A 27,582-nucleotide genomic window follows, 5' to 3' on the forward strand; every position below is an offset into this window, starting at 1 on the left:
TATATAGTAAGGCATACGAACCCCAATTAAGAGTCACTGTGGTAACCGAGGATGTATTTCCTCTTCTTCCATGTGTAAGGCGATCCTCATCTATACTCTGTTTTTTTCCATCTGTCCACCCTCCTGTGGTGTTTGCGTATGGTAACACTGCGTCCCGGGTTTTAGATAGTTACGCTATGTGTAAGTTTTAGGTAAATAAAAGGATATCTGGGTGTACATTTGCAACTGAAAAGTGTTTTAATAATTTACTGTATGCGAATTACACCGTTAATATTCGAAATAGGATATTGTTATTGTTGAATGTAAGCTGAATGTAACTATCTAAAGCCCAGGACGCAGTGTTACCATACCCAAACACCACAGGAGGGTGGACAGATGGAAAAAAACCGAGTATAGTTATCAACTGATTCAGTTTCCTTCATCTAGTCAAAGCATTTACTCAAAACTCCTCCTTTCTGGATGAGCAGTAATCGTCTCCCATCTTTGATTTTCATCTTTTAGCAATGCAGTCGTGGGCGCCCGCACATAGGGGCAAGAGGGGCCACTTGCCCCCCCCCAACCCTCCCCCCTGAAATCCTGGAAAAAAATTATATATATTACATTTATTACATTTAACTACATCACTTTGCTTCCCTTCCATTTTACAATATATTCTTTCAATTTAAGTAAATCAAAGGTATCGTTATGTATTTGTAAAATATTTGTACACAGTACATAACTGCTTCGTTCTTTCCAGAAATATTTGAATTCAGCTGAATAGTATATGGAACTAATGAAAAAAAAAGTCTACGTATCATTGGATTTTTTCTTTATCACTTAAATAATTGGCATCACAGTTCCACTGCATATATAATATATATATATATATATATATATATATATATATATATATAATATTTAAAATATATCATATATATATAATATATATATATATATATATATATATATATATATATGATATATATATATATATATATATATATTGTTACAAAGTGCCAAGTATCTGGTTACCATGCATCAAACATTACCTCACAAAAAGCCAGAAACCTGAACCCTCATAACACGTTTAAACGACTGAATACTCTAAAGGCAACAGTGATCCTTAACACTTACCAGTATTGCAGAAAATCAGACTAAGTTCATCAAACAGGTGTGAGGTAATCTTGTAACAGTAATTAAATTAATCAAAGGGCATCACTCCATCTACAACTTTCAAACTCTAAGTATTTCCCTGATTTCAGAAGTCTAAGTACTTCCCTTGTTCTAAGTCACTTCAACAAAATTGAAGGAAAGCAAATCAATTACCACTCTATTTTTCTACCTATCATCAATATAGTCATAATCAAATATAATTATACTGGTGTAAGATAAAGAAAACACTTATAAAAATTTTAAATACAAAAATTTATTATTACATTCAAAATTTATAAGTGAAATTCACAATATCAGGGAAAATTACTGTTACTTGAAAAACAAAGTAAAGTTTAATTAATTCTTGAATTAATTTAAGTAAAATTAAATCAAAATTAATTTATCACAAAATTCAAGAAAATTAATTCAATCAAAATTCAAAAGTGTTAGGCAATAATTGAAATCAGAAATTAATTCACAAGTACTAAACAATAATAAAACTTGAAAAGAATTCTAAGTAAATGCAAATTAATTCACAAGTGTTAAATTTAAATGTGTAATGATAAAGCAATGAAAATAACTAAGTCAATTAAATTGTGAATGCAAACGAAAATATAAATAAAAGACATACTTCAATAAGAAAATGAATAAGTGCACAAACAATGGAACAGACACAAACACAAAAAAAATCAGCAATGTGTAAAAAGTGTAAATTTTTTCTTTTCACTCAAAAACACTGTAACCAACAGTTTTTACCAAACCTTCGTAAACATCTGTTATCAGTTCCTATCAATTATTAGTTATTAGTTATTACCTAACCGTTATTAGTTATTAGTTAACCAAACACTTTTCCCATTAACTTTTAGTTATTAGTTAAACACAATTCCTATCCGTTATTAGTTGCAACTAATAAAAATATAACACACTTTACCTTTTTGGTATACCACTTCTTCTTTCTCTTTTGCTGCAGCTTGTATATTACACTTTTCAAACAAAAACCAAAAGGCGCCGTTACGAAATGTTGTTCAGATTCCACAAAAGACACTATTTAACACTAAATAAACTCTAAGAAATATCAAATATGAAATTCTAAAACGTTACGAATGACCAATTTACGTTACGTTAATATAATCTCAACGATTTCGAGAGAGAGAGAGAGAGAGAGAGAGAGAGAGAGAGAGAGAGAGAGAGAGAGAGAGAGAGAGAGATCTGACTGCCTCGAGGTCTTAAGATAGAATGAAATCTCTTCCTTTACGGAAACGGGAGAGGGCAGATGTCAAAAACGTTCTTGGTACGAAAGCTTCCAGAAAGTTCTGAAATCTGATGCAATCTCACATACAAAATGTGCAATTCCCACGTGGGACTTGACAAAGACATACGCGTACAAGACGAGTCCTGTTAAAAAAAAAGAAAGACACGTACCCGATCGAAACGGAGGCTGAGTGACAATTAAGATTGGCATGTTTTGATATCAACGCAGATTCGAGCTCGCTCGCTATCACACGTGTTGAAAGAAAAGTTAAACATTCGTAGCTTTCAAAAGACAAAGATCTCTCTCTTTTTACGTTATATACATATTCTTTTACAACACGTAATGCGAAATCTGAACACACATCTTAAAACATCCTATTCTAAGCTATCTAGGAATCTGAAAAAATGTTACACAATCTACATGACACTTCAAAGAGGGGAAACATGCATTTTTGAAAGTAGCAATATATATATATATATATATATATATATATATATATATATATATATCTATATATATATATATATAATATATATATATATATATATATATATGATGCTCAAGTTCTCTTAGAAGTCTGCAGATTTACAGGACATTGTTAATCATCACAAACGCTGACACTAGTTATAAGGGAAGGTCAATAGTTATTTTAACGAGGGAGGAGGTCAATATATATATATCATATATATATATATATATATATATATATAATTTGCCCCCTCTTGAAAAATATGCTGCTGGCGCCCATGAAATACGTAGGTTCAAGGTTGAGACTTTGCCTTTGCAAAGGCCCTCCAATAGGATAGACGTTCATCAAACACGACGGCATAAGTACGTACGCTTGGCAAGAGTTATTCATAATGACAGCCGTTATTGATGGGGCTCTGCACACGATACCTTCCATGTAAGGTTTAGCTGTGGGTAAATTGCTTCTAATTTGTGGTTTACATGCTTTTGCCTGGCAATCCATCGCTGTGATTATATCCTTTAGACTAGGTAACCCCTAATATGTGGTCCATAGCGGTGATTATATCCTTTAGGCTAGGTAACCCCTAATTTGTGGTTTACATGCTTTTGCCTGTCAATCCATAGCGATGATTATATCCTGTAGACTAGGTAACCCCTGATTTGTGATTTACATAGCAGTGATTATATCCTTTAGACTAGGTAACCCCTGATTTGGGATTTACATATCAGTGATTATATCCTTTAGACTAGGTAACCCCTTATTTGTGATTTACATAGCAGTGATTATATCCTTTAGACTAGGTAACCCCTGATTTGTGATTGACATAGCAGTGATTATATCCTTTAGACTAGGTAACCCCTGATTTGTGATTGACATAGCGGTGATTATATCCTTTAGACTAAGTAACTCCTAATTTGTGGTTTACGTGTTTTTGCCTGACAATCCATGGCGGTGATTATATCCTTTAGACTAGGTAACCCATCGTTTGCGGCCATGTAGTTTCCATGGTTCAGAAAAGTCATTTGGCGCATCTTTGGGTATGATACGTAGGCAGTAATGCGATAGGCGGTTCCAAAAGAAGAAAATGAACGCTCAGTGGCCCGATATTTTGGTCCCTCTCAACTGGAAAGCACTTATGTGAATTGAGGATTTTTCAGTATGAAAGTAAATGTCGTTCACGCGCTGCCATTAGTAAAATGCACTTGAAATAAACATAAATGGTGCTACTCACTAGGCCTAAAATCTCGAAAAGTAGCTTCTTGTGATCGAAGTCCTTCCAGTCTTTGAATCTTTGCTGCGCTTCGTGTTGAAGGTAAGAGCACGCCTTCATTAAAATCCTAATTAAGTATATGGCGACATTCTCTCTCTCTCTCTCTCTCTCTCTCTCTCTCTCGTGGTAGTAGTAGTAGTGGGAAAAATCGGTTACCACGACGTGAAAAACAAGCTTTCGATAAATTGACGGCCGTCCTGAAAATAAGGGAATAGATTATGCGTCTATGATAATTTAGGAATTGTCTAAAGCAACAAAATTGAATTAATGTTTGTAAATTACCATCTGGAGACACTTCTTAATTTGAGGATAAAATTGCTTAATGCATGTTCTATTAGGTGCAAAGCGATTATTTATTTCCAGCAACTACATAATTATAGTAGATTCACATCAATCGTGCATATGATGTCTAGGCCAGTCCCTTACGACGCTCCTGTTTGGCTGTTGATAAGCCAGTCACACAGCTGGAAACTCTATCTCTCTCGAGAGTTCACATAGGCAGGATGTATGTTCCACCTCTCCTGAAAGACGTATACCTCTGGAGAGATGGAACATACATCCTGCTTACGTGAACTCGAGAGAGAGAGACTGAGTTTCCAGCCCTGTAATTGGCTTATCAACAGCCAATCAGGAGCGTCGTAAGGTACTGGCCTAGACATCAAATGCACGGCTGAAGTGAATTTACTATAGTTACGCAGAGTTCAGTCAGCGGAGCTATTCATGATCATAAATATGGAAATGTAAAGGAAATATGAGGAGTAAAAAGGTCTTAAGTGTGTAACAAGAGGAAGACCTCGCAGTTGCAATATGAATAATTGTTATCAGAGGGAAGATAGTAAGGTGGAAGAAAGAGAATATAAACGGAAGTTCAATAAAAGGACTGAAAGGGTTGCAGCTAAGGGCTGAAGGGACTGCAAAAAAAAACTTGATGTCCGCACGGCGACGAGTGACGTGCACTGACAGGCACTATTCTCCTACGGGGATAATCATAAATTTAGACTTTGCTGAAAATACTGTGCTGTGCCACATTCCCACGTAACTGCATAATAATGGACAAGGTTTTGTATTATTAGCGTTATAAATTAACAGCGTCCACAGACCAACATTATGGAGAGCCCAGCATCAATATTCCTAATAAATATGTAAAGTAGAAGCAAAGTTATTGTTGATGGGGTCTTGCCAAGAATTTGCAGTGAATAGGGGGGGAGGGGGGATCCCACGATGGAATGTTTTATCAACCTCGCTTTTTGCTACCCGTGTAGATTTCATGATGAAAAAAGTGGTAAGAGAAGGAAGAGGTGGTTTACATTGGAGTAACGGCAGACTTAGAATATGCAGATGATGCTGCCCTAATCATTATTTAAAAAGAAACTTCTTTCATAAAACTCTTCATAAAGGTAGAGAGATGGTATTAAAGTAATTCTAAGAAAAAACGAAGTCATTGGGACAGTCTGTGCGCAAAGGGATGAAAATTATATCATTAGATAAAGAAAGCGTTACCGAGGCTGAATCTTTCAAATATTTAGCAACAATTATATCTAGAACAGTTTCTCTTGAGTCTGAATCAAGCAGTGGGCTGGGTAAATAAAGATTTGAAAATCCAATAGTCTGACATATAAAAAGACACTACAGACAACAGGAATATTATGCATAAAGTCTACTTCGATTTGTGATTGCGAGATGAACGTGAATCATTGTAAGGCGGTGAAACTATATCTAAAAGATTCTGCCGATTCGAGAAGAAAGCTTAAATAAGAATATTATGAGTCGGAAATAATACCTTATGGGAAATGATGGAACTTCTATATGTATACATGAAATACAAAATGGAGATGGCCTGAACATGATAGTGTCACCTGGGCTTCTGTGGGTTCCAGAGATGAGAGGAAATCTGTGACAGATAAACCACAGGAAAGACATGAGTGGCGGAATTTCACAGGGGCTCTTTGTGCCACACGAAATTGAAGCCAGTGATAATGATGATGACGAATATTATTATTATTATTATTATTATTATTATTATTCTTAAACCCTCTTTTAAACATGTTTTATTAAAAGTGATTGCTGCCTCTGCTGCATTAATTTTTTACTATTACCTAATTGAGATATGTCAACCTTCGGTGCGTTGCTCACCAGTTTAAGCAACAATGAGAAAACAATTAGAAAAATAGAGAAGAACCTTTATAAAATTAATGCAGCTGAGGCTGCAATCACTTTTAATAAAATTATTATTATTATTATTATTATTATTATTATTATTATTATTATTATTATTATTATTATTATTATTATTATTTTGTCCCATCACAGTCATCCTATTCGACTGGGTAGGTTTTATAGTGTGGGATTTCGGGTTGCATCCTGCCTCCATAGGAGTCCATCACTTTTCCCACTATGTGTTCTGTTTCTAGGATCACACTCTTTTGCATGAGATTTGGAGCTACTTTGACATCTAGTTTTTTTCAGGTTCCTTTTCAGGGATCTTGGGATCGTGCCTAGCCTTCTTATGATTATGGGCACAATTTCCACTGGCATACCCCATATCCTTCTTATTTCTATTTTCAGGTCCTGATTCTTACCGATCTTTTCTCTCTCTTTCTCTTTTACTCTGGTGTCCCATGGCATTGCGACGTCAATGAGTGATACTTTCTTCTTGATTTTGTTAATCAATGGCACGTCTGGTCTATTGGCACGTATCACCCTATCTGTCCTTATACCATAGTCCCAGAGGATCTTTGCTTGATCGCTTTCTATCACTCTTGCTGGTTGGTGTTCGTGCCACTTATTCTTGCCTAGGCTCCAGTGGAGGGCTTTTGCTACTGAATCGTGCCTCCTTTTGTACTGGTTCTGTGCAAGTGACGGACATTCGCTTGCTGTGATGTCTATGGTCTCGTTTTTCTTATTACACTTCCTGCATATGGGTGGTGCCTCAGTTAGCATGCCTTCTGCTTCCTTCTTGAGTTCTCCCCATTTGTAGCCATTGCCATGTTTCATTGCTGACCAGTTCTTTAGTCTGTCTCATGTACTGTCCGTGCATTGGTTTGTTGTACTATTCCTCTGTTCTGTTTGTCATTGTCCTGTCTGTATATTTCTGGGTCTTCGTCTACTTTTAGCAGTCCTTCTTTCCATGCACTCCTTAGCCACTCGTCTCCCTTCCTTTCGTGCTGTGTATAGTCTGTCTGTATTTGCTCTTGGGTGTAGTGCTTTGTGTACTGTTATGTGTTTCCTAGTTTTCTGGTCCATGCTGCGGAGCTCAGCCTTCGTCCACTCCACTACTCCTGCGCTGTATCTGATTACTGGTACTGCCCATGTGTTTATGGCTTTCATCATATTTCCGGCGCTGAGTTTTGACTTGAGTATCGCCTTTAGTTTCTGCATATATTCTTTCCTGATCGTATCCTTCATCTCTTGGTGTTTTATGTCCTCTCCCTCCATTATTCCCAGGTATTTGTATCCTGTCTAGGTGTTTGATGCTGTTCCCATCTGTTAGCTTTATCACTTCAGTCCTTGTTACTTTGCCCTTTTGTATGTTGACCAAGGCACATTTTACTATTCCAAACTCCATCCTGGTACCCCCAGATACAATTCTTACAGTCTGGATTAGGATATCTATTTCCATGATGTTCTTACCATACAGCTTGATGTCGTCCATGAACATCACATGGTTAATTCTGTTGCCTCCTTTCTTGAGTTGGTACCCCAGCACCCATCTTCTGTATTATTATTATTATTATTATTATTTTTTTTTTTTTTTTTTTTTTTTTTTTTTTTTTAGTCCTCCAATTCGACTGGGTGGTATTTATAGTGTGGGGTTCCGGTTGCAATCCTGCCTCCTTAGGAGTCCATCAACTTTTCTTACTATGTGCCGCCTTTCTAGGATCACACTCTTCTGCATGAGTCCTGGAGCTACTTCAGCCTCTAGTTTTTCTAGATTCCTTTTCAAGGATCTTGGGATCGTGCCTAGTGCTCTATGATTATGGGTACGATTTCCATGGGCATATCCCATATCCTTCTTCATTTCTATTTTCAGATCTTGATACTTATAACCATTTTTTCCCTCTCTTTCTCTTCAACTCTGGTGTCCCATGGTATTGCGACATCAATGAGTGATACTTTTCTTCTTGATTTTGTCAATCAACGTCACGTCTGGTCTGTTTGCACGTATCACCCTATCCGTTCTGATACCATAGTCCCAGAGGATCTTTGCCTGATCGTTTTCTATCACTCCTTCAGGTTGGTGCTCGTACCACTTATTACTGCAAGGTAGCTGATGTTTCTTGCACAGGCTCCAGTGGAGGCTTTTGCCACTGAATCATGCCTCTTTTTGTACTGGTTCTGTGCAAGTGCCGGGCATTCACTTGCTATGTGGTTTATGGTTTCATTTTTCGTATTGCACTTCCTACTATGGGAGAGATGTTATTTCCGTCTTATTATTATTTATTATTATTATTATATTATTATTATTATTATTATGATTATTATTATTATTATTATTATTTTATTTATTATTTATTTTTTTTTTTTTTTTCATTATTGTTTTTGTTGATGATGATGATGTATATCGTTGTCGCACAAGTCAACCAACCAGGAAATTTGAGAGCACACCTCCTAAGGAAAAGTATCCATACGTGAAAAATAAAGGAAAGGACCAAGGGAAAATTATTAATACAACATAAACATTTGTTAAACAAATGCAGCTCTTAATGTATGCAACTAACAAGTACTAATAACGTGAATAAGAACTAATGCATAGATATATAGGCAAAAAGCAGATTAGGAAAGTTTGCTAGTGTGCTCTCAAATAGGGGACTTGACCTAAAGCCCTTGGAAAACCTTGCTACAAAAGCAGTGACAGCCTAATTTCAAGAAAATTGACAAATGTTGTCTCGGGGATAACACAGGAGCGCACAAATAACGTAATGAATTAATAAAACATATTTAGAGGAGCGAATGTTGAAACTACGGAAAATAATCAGGAAAAATGTAAAAGTACTACAAGCTATAATAAAAAGTTCTGGTTAGCGGAGCCCATCGTTACAAATCGCTTAGAGAATCCCAGTAGGCAGCATTACTATCAACTAAATTTTCATAATCGCTGTCCGAGGAAAATGGTTGAGCACTCTGGTGATAGGAAAAGGATGAAACTATGCACATTTTCTTTCGGGGAAACCGCAAACACCAAGATTCGTGGGCGTGCGAAACCTAACCGGAATAAATGGGGAGAAAGATGCCCCGAAAAGCAAGGTCTCTTCAATTCCGATCTGCCTTTGCAAGAATGAAGCAATTTCTGCTAAAGCAAATAGGCTACACAGGATTCTCTTATAAAGATAAACGCTACTTCAGATGTTGGAAGTAATTCGACGAAAGTGATCGGATTCAGTGGAGTTTGCCCTTACTGCATTTCACTTACTAACTCCAAATCTCTAAAGCAAAACTAGTAGACATACGATAAGGTGTGCACGCATTGTTGTTTTATGTTGTGTCAGAGGGACAAACAGTTTTTATCTTAAGAATGTATTTGCATTATTGTCGAGATCTTTTAGTGGATGAAAGAAACATTCTCTCTCTCTCTCTCTCTCTCTCTCTCTCTCTCTCTCTCTCTCTCTCTCTCTCTCTCTCTCTCTCTCTCTCTCTCTCTCTCTCTCTCTCTCTCTCTCTCTATATATATATATATATATATATATATATATATATATATATATTATATATATATAACAAAGGTGATCTGTCTCTATTTATTTTAATTGTTCACTATGTTTCAAGTTGATTTCCTATAAGGGGAGAGACCTGATTTTTTCTCTTGAGTTAACAATATTAAGAAAAGGTACGTCTGGCAAAAAAAAAAAAAAAAAAAAAATAAAAAAAAAAAAAAAAAAAAAACTTTTATGTGAATATTAGAAGGTTCTAAGTGATGCGTTCAGGAAATTAATATAAACTGAACAAGGAGTTTTTTGTGTATTGTCGGAATTATGAAATACTGCGTTTGGTGCAACGTGAACATTTGTTACAGAATTAGTCAGCATACAAGTATTTGTGTTTAAATTTAATTTTAATTAAGAATTCAGGAAATGTATCCCAAACCCTTCAGAACAGAACATGATAGCGCAGATTTCGAAAGCTATTGAATTATCTCTTAGTTTCGTCTGTTGAAAAGATAGTTAAATATAGGTACCAAAATTTAACGGAATTTGTTTCGAAATTTGTAGCTGGTGACAAAGGACTGAAGGAAATGACTAGCATATGTTTTCTGCGCACTGCATCTGTATTTTGTTAATATCAAGTCCGACTGCTAATGTCAACATACTAAGGCCTCCTTAGAACAACATATTTCATAATCCTCAGTTTTTCCATTATCTCAATCTTGCTAAAATGATTGAACGAAAAAGTAATAAGGGAACGAAGCCTGTACTCGGCTTGATATAAATCATTTTAGGCGCATGACAGCAGTGCCATTTGATAAGGATTTAGAATTGGAGAGAGGTAGGGGGGGGGGGGTGCCAGGAATCGAACACTTGTGAAACTATTTGAAAATGGGAAAATAGCAAAAGATGCAGGCATTCAGTCGCTGTTTTGACAGTTAGGTTTTAGGTATCGGTTATTTTCTGCCATATTGTACCCTTTTTGTTCTCCTTAATCCCGTTTCGTTTCTGTGGTCATAATTATGAGAATGTTATCATTATGATATTGTTGAAATTACAGAGAATTAATTATGGTCAACTATATAGGCACATTGTTTTCAAATGTGCACCATATCAGAGGCTTCTATGTGACTTCCTCTTCTCGCTCATTGAATTTAATTTGGTTAGTGCTTTCGAAAAAAAGAATACCTTTTGAAAAAATTAAAAGAGGAAAGGTGATGATATGAGAATAATATGAGAACTTAAAAGAGGAAAGGTGATGATATGAGAATAAATGCCTTTTGTTTTTTCTTTCGTTGATTGAAAAATTATTGATGCAAATCAATTCTCTCTTTAGGGTTACGAAGAAAGACGGTATCCAGCGAAGAAGTGGGTCTGTACTTCGGCGACTGGGATGGAATACAACGAGTTGATCTCCCCTATGTTCAGAAAGCTCTTCAATTACATATCAGGCCGGAATGAACCCAGTGAGTATCGGGGCGACTCCTCACTATGTATTATTCAACTCTGAGTCTTCAGAATTATTGGTAATTGCAAAAAACTATGCTCATTAGCATTTTTTTCTCTTGAAGTATGTTTTGATATTTCATTATTATGAAAAATGGATCTTTCCTAGAGAGTGACCTCCAAGGGTTTTCACCCGGTATGTATCCTCCTTAGTGGCTGTTTAGTACAGTCCCGTTGGGGATCAACCGTAAAAAAAAAATATTAACGGCCCTTAGTACATCCCGTAGGATCACGTAAAACGTTTACCTTAGTACGAATCCCGTTAAGGATCACAGTAAACGTTTTAACCTTAGGACAATCCCTTTTAAGGATTCACAGTAAACGTTTAACCCCGTAAGTACAATCCTGTTAAGGATCACAGTAAAACATTAACCTTAGTACAATCCCGTTAATGAGTCACAGTAAAAACCGATTAAACTTAGTACAATCTTTAATCCCACCGTTAGACAGAAGAGTGGTGTTAAAGATCCAGTAAAACGTTTACCCTTAGTAATCCCCGTTAAGGCTCACAGTAAACGGTACCCCTTAGTAAATCCCGTTCAGGGATCACAGTAAAACTTACTCTTAGTACAATCCCGTTAAGGATCACGTAAAAACATTAACTCTTAGTACAAGCCTGTTAATGATCACAGTAAAAAAACGTTAACCCTAGTACAATCCTGTTAAGGCATCACGTAACACTTCCCTTATACAATCCCGTTAAGGATCCCAGTAAAACGGTTCCTTACTTAAGATACAATCCCTTGTTAGGATCATTCAGTACAGTTAACCCCTTAGTAGTTACAAAATCCCTGTTAAGGATCACAGTAAAAGTTACCCTTATACAATCCCCGTTAAGGATCACAGTAAACTTTAACCCGTTACCCTTAAGACAATCCTTGTTTTAAAAGAAATCACAATAAAAACGTTAACCCTTCGACAATCCCGTTAGGATCACGTAAAAACGTTAACCCTTGCTACAAAATCCCCGTTAGGATCACAGTAAAACGTTACCCTTGTACCAATCGTTTAAGGATCACAGTTTTAACCCACGTTAACCCCTTAAAGTTTAACCCAAATCAACCCGTTAAGGATTCACAGTAAAACATTAACCTCTTAGGTACAATCCCGGTTAAGGTCACAGTAAAACATTAATCCTTAGTACCAATCACAGTAAAACATTCCCTTAGTACATCCCCGTTAGGATCACTGTACGTACTTAAAAGTACAATCCTGTTAAGGATCACAGCAACCCGTACAATCTGTTAAGGATCACAGTAAAACATTAACCCTTAGTACAATCCTGTTAAGGATCACAGTAAAACATTAACCCTTAGTACAATCCCGTTAAGGATCACAGTAAAACGTTAACCCTTAGTACAATCCCGTTAAGGATCACAGTAAAACGTTAACCCTTGATACAATCCTAAGGATTCACAGTTAACGTTAACCCTTAGTACAATTCATGTTAGGATCAGAGTTAACACAACCTTAACCCTTAGTACAATCCCGTTAAGATCACAGTAAAACATTAACTACTTAGTACAATCGTTAAGGATCACAGTACACCTTAACTTACCCTTGAGTACAATCCCTTGTTAAGGATCACAGTAAAACGTTAACCCTTAGTACAATCCTTGTTTAAAGATCACAGTAAAACGTTAACCCTTATTACAATCCCGTTAAGGATCAGTAAAAACATTAACTCTTATTACAATCCCGTAGGATCAGTAAAACTTTAACCCTTAGTAACCCAATCCGGTTAAGGATCACAGTAAACGGTAACCTTAGTTACAAACCCGTTAAGATCACAGTCAAATAACCCTTTAGTATCCCGTTAAGTATCACAGTAAAAACCATTAACCCTTTAGACTCCCGTTTGGGGATCACAGTAAAACGTTAACCCTTAGTACAATCCCGTTAAGGATCACAGTAAAACGTTAACCCTTAGTACAATCCCGTTAAGGATCACAGTAAAACGTTAACCCTTAGTACAATCCCGTTAAGGATCACAGTAAAACATTAACCCTTAGTACAATCCCGTTGGGGATCACAGTAACACACTAACCCTTAGTACAATCCCGTTAAGGATCACAGTAAAACATTAACCCTTAGTACAATCCCGTTAAGGATCACAGTAACACGTTAACCCTTAGTACAATCCCGTTAAGGATCACAGTAAAACATTAACCCTTAGTACAATCCCGTTGGGGATCACAGTAAAACGTTAACCCTTGATACAATCCCGTTAAGGATCACAGTAAAACGTTAACCCTTAGTACAATCCCGTTAAGGGTCACAGTAAAACATTAACCCTTAGTACAATTCCGTTGGGAATCACCGTAAAAACATTAACCCTTTGTACAATTCCGTTGGGAATCGCCGTAAAAACATTAACCCTTTGTACAATTCCGTTGGGAATCACCGTAAAAACATTAACCCTTAGTACAATTCCGTTGGGAATCACCGTAAAAACATTAACTCTTAGTACAATTCCGTTGGGAATCACCGTAAAAACATTAACCCTTAGTACAATTCCGTTGGGAATCACCGTAAAAACATTAACCCTCGGGGTCACTATCTAGGAATGATCCTGTTTTTTGAAGGAAGAGTATTAGCCACGCATATTATTTTAGGTAAATATCTTCCTGGATTATGAACTGAAGAGTTTCCCATGGTAGGAATGTAATTTGTGTAAAGATATCTTGTGACAGGCGCCTTCATAAAGCTGAAATGTATATTTCTTTCTTCCTTAAGACGTGAGGATAGACATGACCTCACCAGTGACGACCTTTGTTGAGCCAGGGGCAGGACCCACTTGCGAGTCGACCTTCACCATGGGATTCCTTATTCCTGAAGAGCACCAGGCAGACCCTCCTCCATCAGGAGATAACAGTATATTCATTGAAGAACGTCCAGCAATGGTTGTGCTAACCAGGTGAAGAATGGGCTTTTACTTTCTTTATATATCTACAGATAAAGCAACGGGCTAAGCTTCATAACTTCCGTTTAGAGCAGTAGCATCTTTGTGAAGAGTACAGCGCACTGATTCATTCTGCCACATATAGTATTGACATACTATTGACGCAAAATCTTACTTTGATATTGTCCCAGAAATCTACGAATGAAACCCCTAAAAATTAAATTTCACTAGTTAGTTATCCTTGCTTAATAGGTAAAAGTTATAGCAGCCGACTATGAAAAATGACATTGCTTAGAACTATAGGCACCTTCATAGTCTGTAGCTGCCTTTTTCTCATTTTGGTGCTGAATGCCCCAGCAAGGAACCAATCCAAAATATGAATCACATCTTTTGTAGCTGCCCACTAGGGCCCACCTGCTCGGACATGGATCTAAGAACAGCAAACGACACAGCACTCCAATGGGTAGAGCAATTGTGCGATAAGATATGAATGAATGTTTCCGTTTCTGAATCAGCCAGATGAATATGCTTGAATTATTTTTAATAGGTTAAAAATTGCATTGCGGTTTGCATAGTAATTTGAATCGTGCCTAAATTTTAAAATTCATCTTCGCTCTGAAATTGTTTCAGAACTTGCGAAACTATTTAATATGATATTTGCTATATAGTAGATTCACTTCAACATTGCATCTGATGTCTAGGCCAGTCCCTTATGACGCTCCTGATTGGCTGTTGATAAGCCAGTCACAGGGCTGGAAACTCGAGAGAGAGAGTTCACACAGGCAGGATGTAGGTTCCACCTCTCCTAAGGGATGCGTCTTTCAGGAGAGGTGGATCATACATCCTACCTATGTGATGGGGGGCAGCAAGCTGAGAAACTGACGTGTCTCATTTAGTTTAGTCTCTAGATAAAATATTTCTATTCCAGGCGCTTTGGTGGTTACGCCTCCGACGAAATTATAATAAACGAGGCCAAGGAACTGGCAGAGGAGATCCAGCGACAGAACGAGCCTGGCGTCAATTACAACCAGTACTACATCGCTGGATACGATCCTCCCTTCAAACTCTTTGGGCGCCGCAACGAGATTTGGTTCGTCAAGACAACAACCCAGGATGTCAACGAAGCAGACTCGTCGAAGCAAATGGAGATCTCGTCCGTCGACAGCAAAGACCTCATCAAGAACGGTGATGTGATCGCCGACAGCATTCAGAGCAAAGTAGAGGAAGCACTGGGATATCAGATAGACAAAAAAGTTGAAGAGGAGTAATCAGAGTTCAGTATTTTGGCCGCCATCACTGGAGAATGGCAGCTGCAGTGTTTAGATGACTGATGATTGATTATTCATTAATGAAGAGAATCCCAGAATGCGCAGACAAAGAAAAAAACTGCATCCTGAGTCTCATTTGTTGTGGGAAAGGGATTGTGAGTTTTTGTCATATTTTATTTAAGGTTATTTAAGGTGGGAAAACTTAGTGGCCTTACGTATGTAGTAGTAAAGTGTAGGTTTAATAATCAAACACAAGAAAGACGTGATCAGAGACAACAGTGATACATATCATGGAACTTTTGTGTATTGTCTGAATCTCCTTTATTCTGCAACTAAGCTTAACCTGGAATGTTTGTGTTGTTTAAGTTCCTGTAGGGCGTTATTCGTATGTCCTTACTCTACGAAGCCATATGAATGGCATTTACTGAATTTTATCATTTGGGTATGCTTGGGTACCTACACTCCCGCATGGAGAATGTATCCAAAAGGTGAGAAAAAAAAACTGGAGCTTAAAGACACAATTCACTGTGTACATATAGATCATTTAATCAGCCGCTGCCACAATCATATTTTATTGCTGAATCATAGATGAGATCCATGTCGCTTTATACAGTCACACAGGAAGCTTATCAGCAGCATGTGGAAACCTCCCATACACACTGCATCACATACGCACACTCGTTCCTCCTACATGTCGGGCCCTTAATTTCTTGTGCCCTTTCATTAACTTCAACTTCATCTCTCCAAAGTTTGCTAGGTCTTTTCTTCTTCTTCTTCTTCTTCTTCTTCTTCTTCTTCTTCTTCTTCTTCTTCTTCTTCTTCTTCCTAGATTTCGGGGCTCTTACTTTCTTCTGCCCTTTCATTAACTTCCACTTCATCTCTCCCAAGTTTGCAAGGTCTTTTCTCCTTCTTCTTCTTCTTCTTCTTCTTCTTCTTCCTAGAATTCGGGGCCCTCACTTTCTTCTGCCCTTTCATAAACTTTCACTCTATCTCTCCAAAGTTTACTAGATCTCATCTCCTCCTCCTTCTTCCTAACACTTTTGAATGACACCCTTTCACTTACATTTCACCCTCCATTCTTTCATAATGTTTGAGCCATCTCTCTCTCACGTTAACCTCTTTACAACTACTACTTACCTCCCCGTTTCTCACCATTTCATTCCATCCTAATTTCTCTTTTGTTTATTTTCATGCAGCATCCACATTTAATTTCCGGCGTCTCTTCCGGAATTTTTCTGGCACACAATCTGCTGCCTTCCATGTTTAGCGTATACCGTAACACCATATGTCTCGTCCTACTATTTTCCGTTTTTATTTACCCTTATGTCTTATAAGGATAGTTTGCTTCCATTTTTCTAACATGCAAATTAATATTACTTTCTCCGTCATCTTGCTCACATTTACAGTACTCTCAGTATAATTCTTTTGCTATCAACTCTAAGCTACATTCTGGAGATTCTTTTCATTATCGTCGTCCAGTATCCCACTCATGACCAATTTTCCTTTCCCACAACTTTGCACACAAATATGATTTCTCTCTCTCTGGCTTTACCTCACCCTGTCCGTGAAAATATTAAACAAACATCAAGACATAACACTTCCTCGTCGCTGACTCATTGCTACACCAAACTAGTCACTCTCCTGTCGCATAGTCTTCCACGCATTTAATTCTCATCAGATAAAAACCTGTAATCCCATTCAACAACTTGCCTTTTATGCTATTTATCCTCAATACCCTCTATATTGCCTAAGTCAGTTCAGCCATAAGTTTTTTCTCCGTTTATACATGTTAATTACGGGTTATTCGTTGTTCACATAAACGTCTCACATTATTGCTATCTAACTTATACTTGTCCCACACATCCTCTTGTTTGCTGAATTCCACACTGCTCTCCCTCTATCAGTCCTTTTCTCCTTCGTCTTGACGATTAAGTCGGAATCATATCATTCTTCGAAGTCTCCTCTACTTTTTCACCATTCTACACAGAAACTCCTCTCACCCATTCCTCAGGAAGCTTTACCTCATCCAGGCACATTTTACAACAGTGGTCAGCCATTCAGTAGTATTGTCACCAGTATACTGAAGCGTCTCTACTAAAGTCCAGTTACTCTTGGTGTCCCCCCCCATTCATCAACTACTTAATTGCATTTGATATCCCCATAGAAAATCTTCTTATATACAAAGTTTGTGCTCGTCCTCTTCCCTCTTATTTTATTACAAACTCCATTTCCCCTTGTACTTCTCGACTAACCTACCCTTCCTCCAGTATACCTATGCATTATCATCTCCACTAAACTTCTTATTATTTCGCCCCGTGTCTTATCACTTTTATTCCCACTTTCTACCCTCTCACACCCCAAGCCTTCCCGACTGACACTAACCCCTTCGACAGTTTCTATTCTCAACCGCTCCCTTCTTTGCGTCAGGTTTTCGTCCATTTTCTCTCTGTATTGTCTCTCAGACATCATTTTTATCAAAATAGTTTCTCTGAATTTCTTTCACATAACATTTTCAACATTGCTCCTCCAGTGTAAGCCTCTAATTGCTTTATCCAAAGCGAGAGAGTTAGTAGGTGTACTCCAGTCACTCTAAATATAACCACCGTGAACGTGTCCATCCTTCCATTCTGCATTAAGCGCCTCGGTGGCGTGATTGGTATGGTATTAGTGTCCCACCTCGGTGGTCGCGGGTTCGATTCTCGGCCATTCCATTGAGGAGTGAGAGATGTGTATTTCTGGTGATAGAAGTTCACTCTCGACGTGGTTCGGAAGTCACGTAAAACCGTTGGTCCCGTTGCTGAATAACCACTGGTTCCATGCAACGTAAAAAAACACCATACAAACAAACTACTCCGCACTGACACAGTGTAGTGCCAGACTTTTTACCTCACCATCTTTTCTCGCCTAAATATACTTTTGAATATTTTATATATAACACCCAAGAGGAATTAAAATGAAAAGTGCATCTGCCCTGGCCAGGAGGCAAAGTCGGACCTTTGGTTTGGATACAACGATTAACAGTCGCCTTTGGCCACTCGGAATATATATATATATATATATATATATATATATATATATATATATATATATATATATATATATATATATATATAGCTCAATGATGAACAATATTGCCAAGACCAGGAGGGACATTCTTTACTTAACGAGCTTTCGAGGTATAATACCTCATCATGAGGCTGAAGAATTGACAAGGATCAGAAATCACTAAAATTACAATAAAATGATTGTCTTACTAAACTCTCCAGTGAAAACAACAAAAATAATAATAAAAAAAACAGCTCATACAAACTAATGATTAAACACAAAATTTCCTAATTTTATGTTTAATTTTGTAGTTTACTGAAGATTTTAGTAAGACCATTCATTTCATTGTAATTTTGGTGATTTCTTATCCTTGTCAATTTTTCAGCCTGATAATGTGGTTTTATACCTCGAAAGCTCGTTAAATAAAGAATGTTCTTCCTGGTCCTGGCAATTTCATTTATCATTAAGCTAAGATTTCCAAGTAGCCACCCAATTGCTGAGACTATGTGCACTATATACAATGTTTTTGGAATCTGCTTGTGCCAGCCTTTGATTTATACAATTTTTCTGTTTACATGTGAGTATCTACAAATGCAGCATGTGTGTGTGTGCATGTGTACTTTGTGGAAAATGTTGACGCGATTATTGTCAGAAGTTTAAGCTGTAGGTTAAGCATTCTTCGTGTTGTGTACTGATCAGTGCTTTAGTTATTTCATTCTACTTTGTATTCGCTTTTTATCGATATCTGTGATCCACATTTCTTCATTGTACAGCCACTTGTGTGGCCCATGGCCACTCCCAGTTGAGTGTTTTATTTCCGTAGCGTTTAAGACAAATGCGACACAGTGATAGCTCAGTGTGATACGTATATGAAATAGGATTTTTACGATGAATTAAATAAAGTACTTTTAAGGCAGATTGATTAATTTTATACAAAGAGCTGACGTTTGTGTAACCGTTTATTACGGTAAATAATTGTTTTTGTCACGAAAGACTGTTATGCGATGCTGACAGAATCACATTCGGGGGTTGTTGAGGGAGGGGACAGTTCATAGATCATAGACCATAGACGTCAGCGTTTTAAGGAGTGAAATTGCCACAAAATGTGGATACTTCTGGTGCTGTTTTTTTTCGTGTACTGGTGGGTTTGCTTTTCCAGAGGGATAAGGACGGGTTCCATTTTAAACATTTAGCGGTACACGTTAGGTTTTCCTTTGCAAACTGTACTAGTACCTTATGAAAGTAGTGAGGTGCATATTGAGTGGTTTCTCTTAATTATTTTATTAAATCTGTCACATTCAGTAATTTACCATCTTTTCAGCTTTGTTTGCTTGATATATGTTTGTATAAAAAATGTATAAAGTATCTTTAAACTAGCTCTCTCTCTCTCTCTCTCTCTCTCTCTCTCTCTCTCTCTCTCTCTCTCTCTCTCTCTCTCTCTCTCTCTCTCTCTCTCAAATTCGCCATGCATTCTGTTTATGACTATAGTAAATGTTTGCCATTTTCATTTCCTTTTTCCATGGTTCATTCATTCCCACTAAAGACAAGTATGACCCACACTTGTATCAAATGGAAATGAGAATGTACGTGAACTAAGTTCTCGAAGGAACTTGAGTCGTGTTAAGAATGAAAAATCTTGCGAAAGGTCTTCATTTCAGCGTCGTCACTTCCTGCCTTCTGAACTTGACAATCCCGAAGCTCTCATGGCGGGACGTGGTTTTGCTTACTCGAGTGTATCGAGCAGATCTGGATGAATATTATTAAACTGGATGTTGATTAATTTTTGGATCTTGAGTATTTCAGAGCGTCGGTTCACGTGTGATTGTTTTATGTCCTTTTACAATAATATTTTCTCTGCAAAGTTTTGATTTTTTTTCTGAGGTGCGGTATGTTGTAGCCGTCTTACTGTCTCTGTAACATACATCATATATTTTTGTAAAGATTTGCAGCACATTCGAAATCACACGTGATATAATAAATGTTAACGGACGATTATGTGTTTTTCTTATTTTCCTTCTCTTTCCTCTGAACTGGTGCTCCCTCTGTGACACATTGGCAAATGAGTAAGTCTTAATCGATCCAGCACAAGACGAGCCTGGCGCCAGAAAAAATAAGAACCATTGCTGCCTTATCTTCATCTCTGTCTTCAACTAAGAGGTTGAATTTTGGACCCCTCCTAACTGGCCAATCAAGCCAGTATACGTCCGGTTTTATTTGTAGATTTTTTCATTTTCTTCTGTGCGAAACCTTTTCACTTAGAAATAGATTGTTTTAACTCTTTTTAAGTATCTTAAAACTTTCACATTATTTTCATTTTTGGACCGACTTCTTGAATAACTTGGTGCCTTGTGCTCAAAGATCTGTCTCCCTCCCCAACCCTTTGTTACCCTTCATGAGGCATACGGTTCGAGGAGTCTCAAATATAGTTTTCGTTTTTTTTATTCAAATCTATTTCAAAGTGCATATTTCATATTCTGTTCCTACTTTAATGGGTAACAATAACAGCGGAGCTGTATTAGAATGGACGTAACATATATTCACGGGAAACTTTTCCATTATAGATTTGGCCTCCTAATTAAGTAAACTTTGTAAGTTCCAGCTTAGTCTAATCTATGATTACAAATTTGTTCACTAGAAATTTTGGCATTTGCATTTCGCAATGTAATATAAATACGCTTTGGCCAGTAATACCATGTGAAGTTCATATTCAGGTGTTTAAAATGTATAACCTTAATGTTATCACCCTCAGCGTACTTATATAAAGGTATTTCAGATTTTTGGCCTCACGAATCACAAATAGGAATCCAGCTTTGCCGTTATTTTGTCCAAAAAAATTTCCATCCAACTCATCGGGTCCTCGTGTGTGTTTATTTTCGGTGGATTTTCAACGTTGTCCGCCAGCCGGCGACATTTTAAACAAAAGCTTGAGAGTTGACAGTATTTCTTATCATCAATTAATAATGATTGATGAGTAGGTATATGTAGTAGAAATAAAAAAAACTCTCGGTGCTTTCCAGAAAGAATAGGGTGCGGATCTGTAATTTTCGAGCTAATGAGTTTCTGAGGATGATAACAAAAGAAATGCTAACGTACGTAGGCGTCAATACTGTAAGTGCGTTCTAATTACTTGTCACATTTAACTTTCTCGGGACCCTAATTGCTCAACGACGAACCAATAGAAGAAGAATTTTTATACATTCAAAAGAAATGCTAACGTACTGTAAAGTCTGTAAGTACGTTTTAAATGTGCTTGTCACATGATCCTTCTCAGGACTCTAAATGCTCTACGACGAACCAATAGAAGAAGAATTTTTATAAAATTACAAATATATTTCTTTGTCTACATCAGCTCAAATATTAATTTTATAAATCATCGTTAATTTCAGACTGCATTGTAATAATGCGTTATAGTCGTCGATGGATGTTATAAGGAAGTAGTCTATATAGCCATGAATTTCATGTCAAATCTGCTGGTGAATCGACTAGACATGACAGGTTTCAATGTACGTAGCCATCGATCGATGCCATCGACAGCTAGCTCGTCAACAAATAACTTGTCTTCGCCTGTGGGAGCGCCAACCCACTCTCAAGGGGTCTGGAATTTCAGGCATTTTCTCGAGGCGTGACTGAACGCGATCTCGTCCAGGCGGCTGAGAGGGTAGGTCATAGCCAAAGGTTCAGGTATTCTATGGAGTTTCTATAGGTTTTGAAAAGAGGAGTACACACACACACACACACACATATATATATATATATATATATATATATATATATATATATATATATATATATATATATATATATCTATATATATGAATATATCACATCGAACCGTGATCCATTTATATATCAATTCAAGCTACAAATGTCATTTAATATCCCATGGGGGGACGAAATTATTATCAACTCAAAAAATTCCCCTTCGGTACATATATGAAAATATATCATTTGGGAGGTAAAGTGAATTTAGATATTAAATGACATTTGTAGCTTGAATTGATATATAAATGGATCACGGTTCGATGTGATAATTATTCATAACAAAAGGCTACGTGCTGTCAAACGCTCGAATTGGCTAACATGGTAGACGGGGTTCCATATCGATTCTAATTACGAAAGCACCGAGATCGAGGGTGATTTGTAAGGTCAGAATCGATATGAACTTATTAGCGTCTCTGTTGGCTGATTGGATAGCGTCACTGACTGTCCTGATTTCGTCCCCGTCCACTTGGACGGTGGTTCGATCCCATGGATGGGGGGACGAAATTATTATCAACTAAAAAATTCCCCTTCGGTACATATATGAAAATATATCATTTGGGAGGTAAAGTGTTTAATTTAGATATTAAATGACATTTGTAGCTTGAATTGATATATATAGCTATATATATATATATCTTGATTTTCTTTCATTAGCAAAGGCATATACATCGAACCGTACTCTTATATTCATAATTCATATCAACAACTTCGACCTAGATTTTCGATTAAGGAAATGGCACCATTGTGGCAAAATAAATGAGTGAATAACTGTAGTGAAGGTGAACCCCAGCCTCGTCTCACAAAGAGAGAGAGAGAGAGAGTCACTTAACATTTCTTTGGGCAAGGCAAGCAAGGTTTGAGAGATGACCCACTCCCCCTCCTAACCTGGGTAAAGGGGTGAGAGAAGGGTGAAGAAAAGAGTGAGTTATAACCAATTTCATAGAAGTTTTGAGGCCATGTGGGATGATGGGTATTTGGACAAATGCCGAAATGATATCGTACCAAGTACTTAACAATTGAATTCCCTGAATACTCTGATTTTAATTATAAGCATGATGGGGGGGGGGGGACGGTGTCCTCAACACCAATGGATCCTGGTGCACGCATCCTAAATGGTATTGTCTTTGTACAGATTAAGAAGTTAAGATAAAAGCAATGCTGTTTTAACAATTTCAGAAAGGAATGAGAGGTGCTATGATATAATTAAAGTATAGGCTACCAGGTTATCCAGTTTCTTGTAAGATAATGTTTCAATACGTTGTCAGTGTGGCATTTATTTCATCCAAGGAAATTTCGTCTTATATATATATATTATATATATATATATATACATATATATATATATATATATATATATATATATATATATATATATATATATATATACATATATATATATATATATATATATATATATATATATATATACACATACATACACACACACACACACACACACACACACATATATATATATTATATATATATATATATATATATATATATATATATTATATATATATATATATATAATCACTGTTTGTTGATCAATAATCCCTAAGCAAAGAGACGTCGTTTCATTATATCAGTGTAAAAAATGCTATTAACTTGTTATAGTTTTTTCTAAAAGATTTTTTTATAGTTTATAACTTAGGAAAAAATTTCAGCCACAGCAGAGTATTATAAAACTACAGGCTGCACTATAATAACTCTATAGTTAGCGCTGATCAAAGGCAATCTACAAAGACCGAGAGAGCCATTACAAAGGATGACCTCCACTACTACAACTGCTATGTTATTGCTTGTAGAATGTTGAGAACTTTAAGAAAAGTTAATATTATCAATCATTGTTTGATTAGCCGCTTCATGATCTACTAAAAGTAACTCAGCGATAATGTGCAATATTTAACATGTTTAAATTGGACTTGTTGTGAGGGAGGCTGCTAAGATTAACGAAGCTAAGGTGGTAAAAAAAAAGTACCTCAGCTTGGCTTGGCACATCACTCTTGACGTTTGTTGACTTTTACCTCTACTTTGTCTGCTGCTGCTGCTGTCTGACAACGAACTGACACTCGATTATTCTCATGGATGAGCACATGCTAGACGATAGTGGCTTTCCGTCAGAAAATGAAGCGGAGAATAAGTACTTCAAGAAGTATGCTGCCATTCTACGTAGATGTAAAAGCATACAGAAGGTCAGTCCAGAGTTCTTTGTGCACGACTACCTACCTTAGCTAGCTTAACACCAGTTGCACTTAGGTATACCTCTGCGAATGTAGAATTACTAGGGTTCGGGGACTACTTTACAATGCAAGGGAAAATGACCTAGCTTGACTACTATACTACGACTACCTACCTTAGCTAGCTTAACACCAGTTGCACTTAGGTATACCTCTGCGAATGTAGAATTACTAGGGTTCGGGACTACTGTAGGCAATGCAAAGGGAAAGTGACCTAGCTTGACTTACTTAACCTAACCTGACTTACTTAGTAGACTACCTAGCCTAACCTAACTCAAGCAGGATTTCCTAGTAACCTGACCAGGGGGTCTTTATCCTTCATGACCTCTCACTAAGGTTCCTGTTCTCTCTTATTTTGGGTAGTTTGCATATCCATGGTACACAGTTACAGCTCCTAAGTACCCAGTTGATGTTAACCCTGAGGCTAGCGCGTCCCGCGAAACAACACCTCTTGCCAAAATAAATTGAGCTTGCCAAGAATATTTAAATATGCGGGTAAGGCATGAAGCGCCGTTCCGCCACGTTCTTACTGACGGCACACATTAACAAGAAAATCTGTGGTCCGCAGGTATGCACTCGCTCCCTTATTTTAACCCATTTAGGGTAAGTTCCTGAGCGGCGACATAGGGTAAAGTACCGAATGGCTGGCTTCTACCATAGGGCAACCACCTTGAAAATTGGAAATTATGGCCTTCATTTGTGACTTGGGAGAAAAAACTTACTTCAAGAGGAAAGTAGAGGTCTCAAGGTGTTGCTTCGACAGTTGCTGGCTCTTGACTACAGTCAAACCAAAATGTGGCGGGTGACATAAGTTTTTTGTTGGGCTATATTGTTAGCAGTTAAGAACATTTTGTCATTTTACCCTTAAGAAAACTGACCTACTTAAAGCTAAAACCTCAGCGATAAACGTAGATTAAGCACACAGATTGAGTGTTCGCTCCCGTATTTGTCCCGGATTTTGTTTTCATTTCTTCTAAACGCGACCTCTAGTAACTTTTGCGTGTGGCCTAAAATGGAATATGGACAATAATCAGATGGCTTGAAATTATGGCATTATTACAAGATCTGTGATTATTAATTCCAAAAAACACAAAGAAAGGAAAATCATGAAGAACAACCAAAATTTACTCTCTTTTTCTGTAGAAAATGAAATGACAGATCTCGGGTAAAGTCACAAATAAGGGATTATCCTTGAGGCTGAGATTTAAAAGGATAAATAGATCTGGCAGAGCTGTAGTGTTCTTTTCCTGGCCCCACCCCAGCGATCTTAGAATCTTGAAAAGACTTTTTCTATACCTTAACATCTAAAACGAAAGTCTATCAAAGGCAAGGTATGGTTGGCACTTTGCAGCATACAGATGTAGATTTGAAAAGAGATAACCTTTTATAACCTTTTAATTGCACTACTTATCCCAGAATAAGACTTTACTCCAGACTCCCTAAGAGCCAAGTTGATCTTACTGAAAGATTTTATCAGGTACTAGGGTTACGTTTTTAAAGGATTGAAATTCCAGCTTGCATGATTAGGATTTAACTCGCCATAACAGTGGACCCCCTGTATTCACGTTCTCTGGATTCGCGGACTCACACATTGGCGGATTTCTTCCTCGGGTTACACATTTCCCCCACATTAAAAAAAAAAAAAAATTCACGGAAAAAAAAAAAAAAAAAAAAAAAAAAAAAAAAAAAAAAAAAAAAAAACATTGCCTATTCTCAGTATTTTTCAATGAGAAATATCCAGAATTTCCTGGTTTTTTATCAATATTTTTTTATCAATTTCATCATAAAATGCACTTTTTGTGATAAAACTATTAAAAAAACAACCAAGTAATAAAACAATTATTGCAATACACCCCCCCTGAACACCTGAATAAGCCCTGGTCACTTACCAGCCCGAACCATCATTTATTAAAAATTTACCAAATCTTTGGTTAAAATAAACGATCAGTGTTGCCAATCTCCTGGCAAACACCCTCGTTACCTAGTTACCAGCCCACCGCTGATAGCCCTGCCTCACGGGCCGGTCACACCTGACCCTCTCACAGTCAATCACGTTATCGTTCGCGATCGGGGTGGAGTACAGATGTATCCACAGCGAACTCCTTTTTGGTCTTGCCCGGCCGGCTTATTTGCACCTTTGATTTGATTGATTTTGGTGACGAATTACGCATCCCTTTGGATTACTGTTGGATTGCTCTTAATACCTTGTCATCAGACATTGATTCTGCAAAGGAAGAAACAACACAAGCTACGACAACGGCTACTGCATTCTCGGCCACGACATCACAGAAAACGACGAGCGGAAGTTCAACAACGTATCGTCTTTGCCAACAATGCAAGAAAAGGATGAGTACCCTATGACACGATAGTCATTCCTTATGCGTAAATTGTAGGCCTGTTCAATATAATGTAAAGACAGATGTTTGGGAATGTCAGGAGTGGTCTTTGGACCAGATGTTAGGGTATCTCAACGTAGGAAAGGTCTGTGTATTAAGAAGTAAGTGTAGGCAGGAAGAGACTAACGTAGATCAAGATAAAGACTTAGAGACAGTGCTCTTTAAGAGACTTGAGAGTAGGCTGACATCGAGTATGACATCTGTTACCGATTTTATGTCAAGATTAAGTGAGGATAGATCGAGCAATAGGGATACTGAAATTACTAATCGTTCTTTTCCAGCTCCCCTGCCTGTTCCAGAAACCAGCCCTAACCGGTGCTGGGGGTTATGGGGATCCGCAAGCCCACAGGGCAGGATCCGCCGTCCCCCCTGGCGCGGAGCAGGCAGTGTTGGCAGCAGATCCCCTTCCCTCGATGTGTAAGTTTCTCAGGATGATAAAAACAATTAGGTCAGATATAGACGAGTAGGGATAATAGGCTACATAGTGTTTAGTTTAGAAAGAGAAGTGCAGGCTTCTTCGGGTCGGTTTTCTATTAAAAGTAGTAGTTTATAGAGGCACAGTGTCCTTAGAGCATCTTTAGGCTTTTCCTGCTTCGAGTTCCTTGCATCAGAAGCTTTTAGGCCATGGTTGGTCTTTCAGATATGCTACTTCGTCTTTAAGGTTACTTTCCTCTACTTATACGATATGATAATTGTTAATAT

General features: G+C 37.3%; 2 protein-coding genes across 2 annotated transcripts in view; both read left to right on the forward strand.

Annotated features, from left to right (window-relative positions):
* The window catches only part of LOC135196161 (heme-binding protein 2-like), a 59,531-nt gene extending 39,057 nt beyond the window's left edge, over positions 1–20,474 (forward strand). Inside the window, exons 3-5 of the mRNA XM_064222734.1 lie at positions 11,098–11,227; positions 14,004–14,184; positions 15,098–20,474. Of these exons, the coding sequence (XP_064078804.1) occupies positions 11,098–11,227; positions 14,004–14,184; positions 15,098–15,437 (651 nt within the window). The 3' untranslated portion in view covers positions 15,438–20,474. The remainder of the gene's footprint in view (positions 1–11,097; positions 11,228–14,003; positions 14,185–15,097) is intronic.
* Positions 20,475–24,029: 3,555 nt separating this feature from the next.
* The window catches only part of LOC135196162 (TCF3 fusion partner homolog), a 103,015-nt gene continuing 99,462 nt past the window's right edge, over positions 24,030–27,582 (forward strand). Inside the window, exon 1 of the mRNA XM_064222735.1 lies at positions 24,030–24,439. Within this exon, the coding sequence (XP_064078805.1) occupies positions 24,329–24,439 (111 nt within the window). The 5' untranslated portion in view covers positions 24,030–24,328. The remainder of the gene's footprint in view (positions 24,440–27,582) is intronic.

The sequence above is a fragment of the Macrobrachium nipponense genome, chromosome 17, assembly GCF_015104395.2.
Source record: "Macrobrachium nipponense isolate FS-2020 chromosome 17, ASM1510439v2, whole genome shotgun sequence".
Classification (NCBI taxonomy): Eukaryota; Metazoa; Arthropoda; class Malacostraca; order Decapoda; family Palaemonidae; genus Macrobrachium; species Macrobrachium nipponense.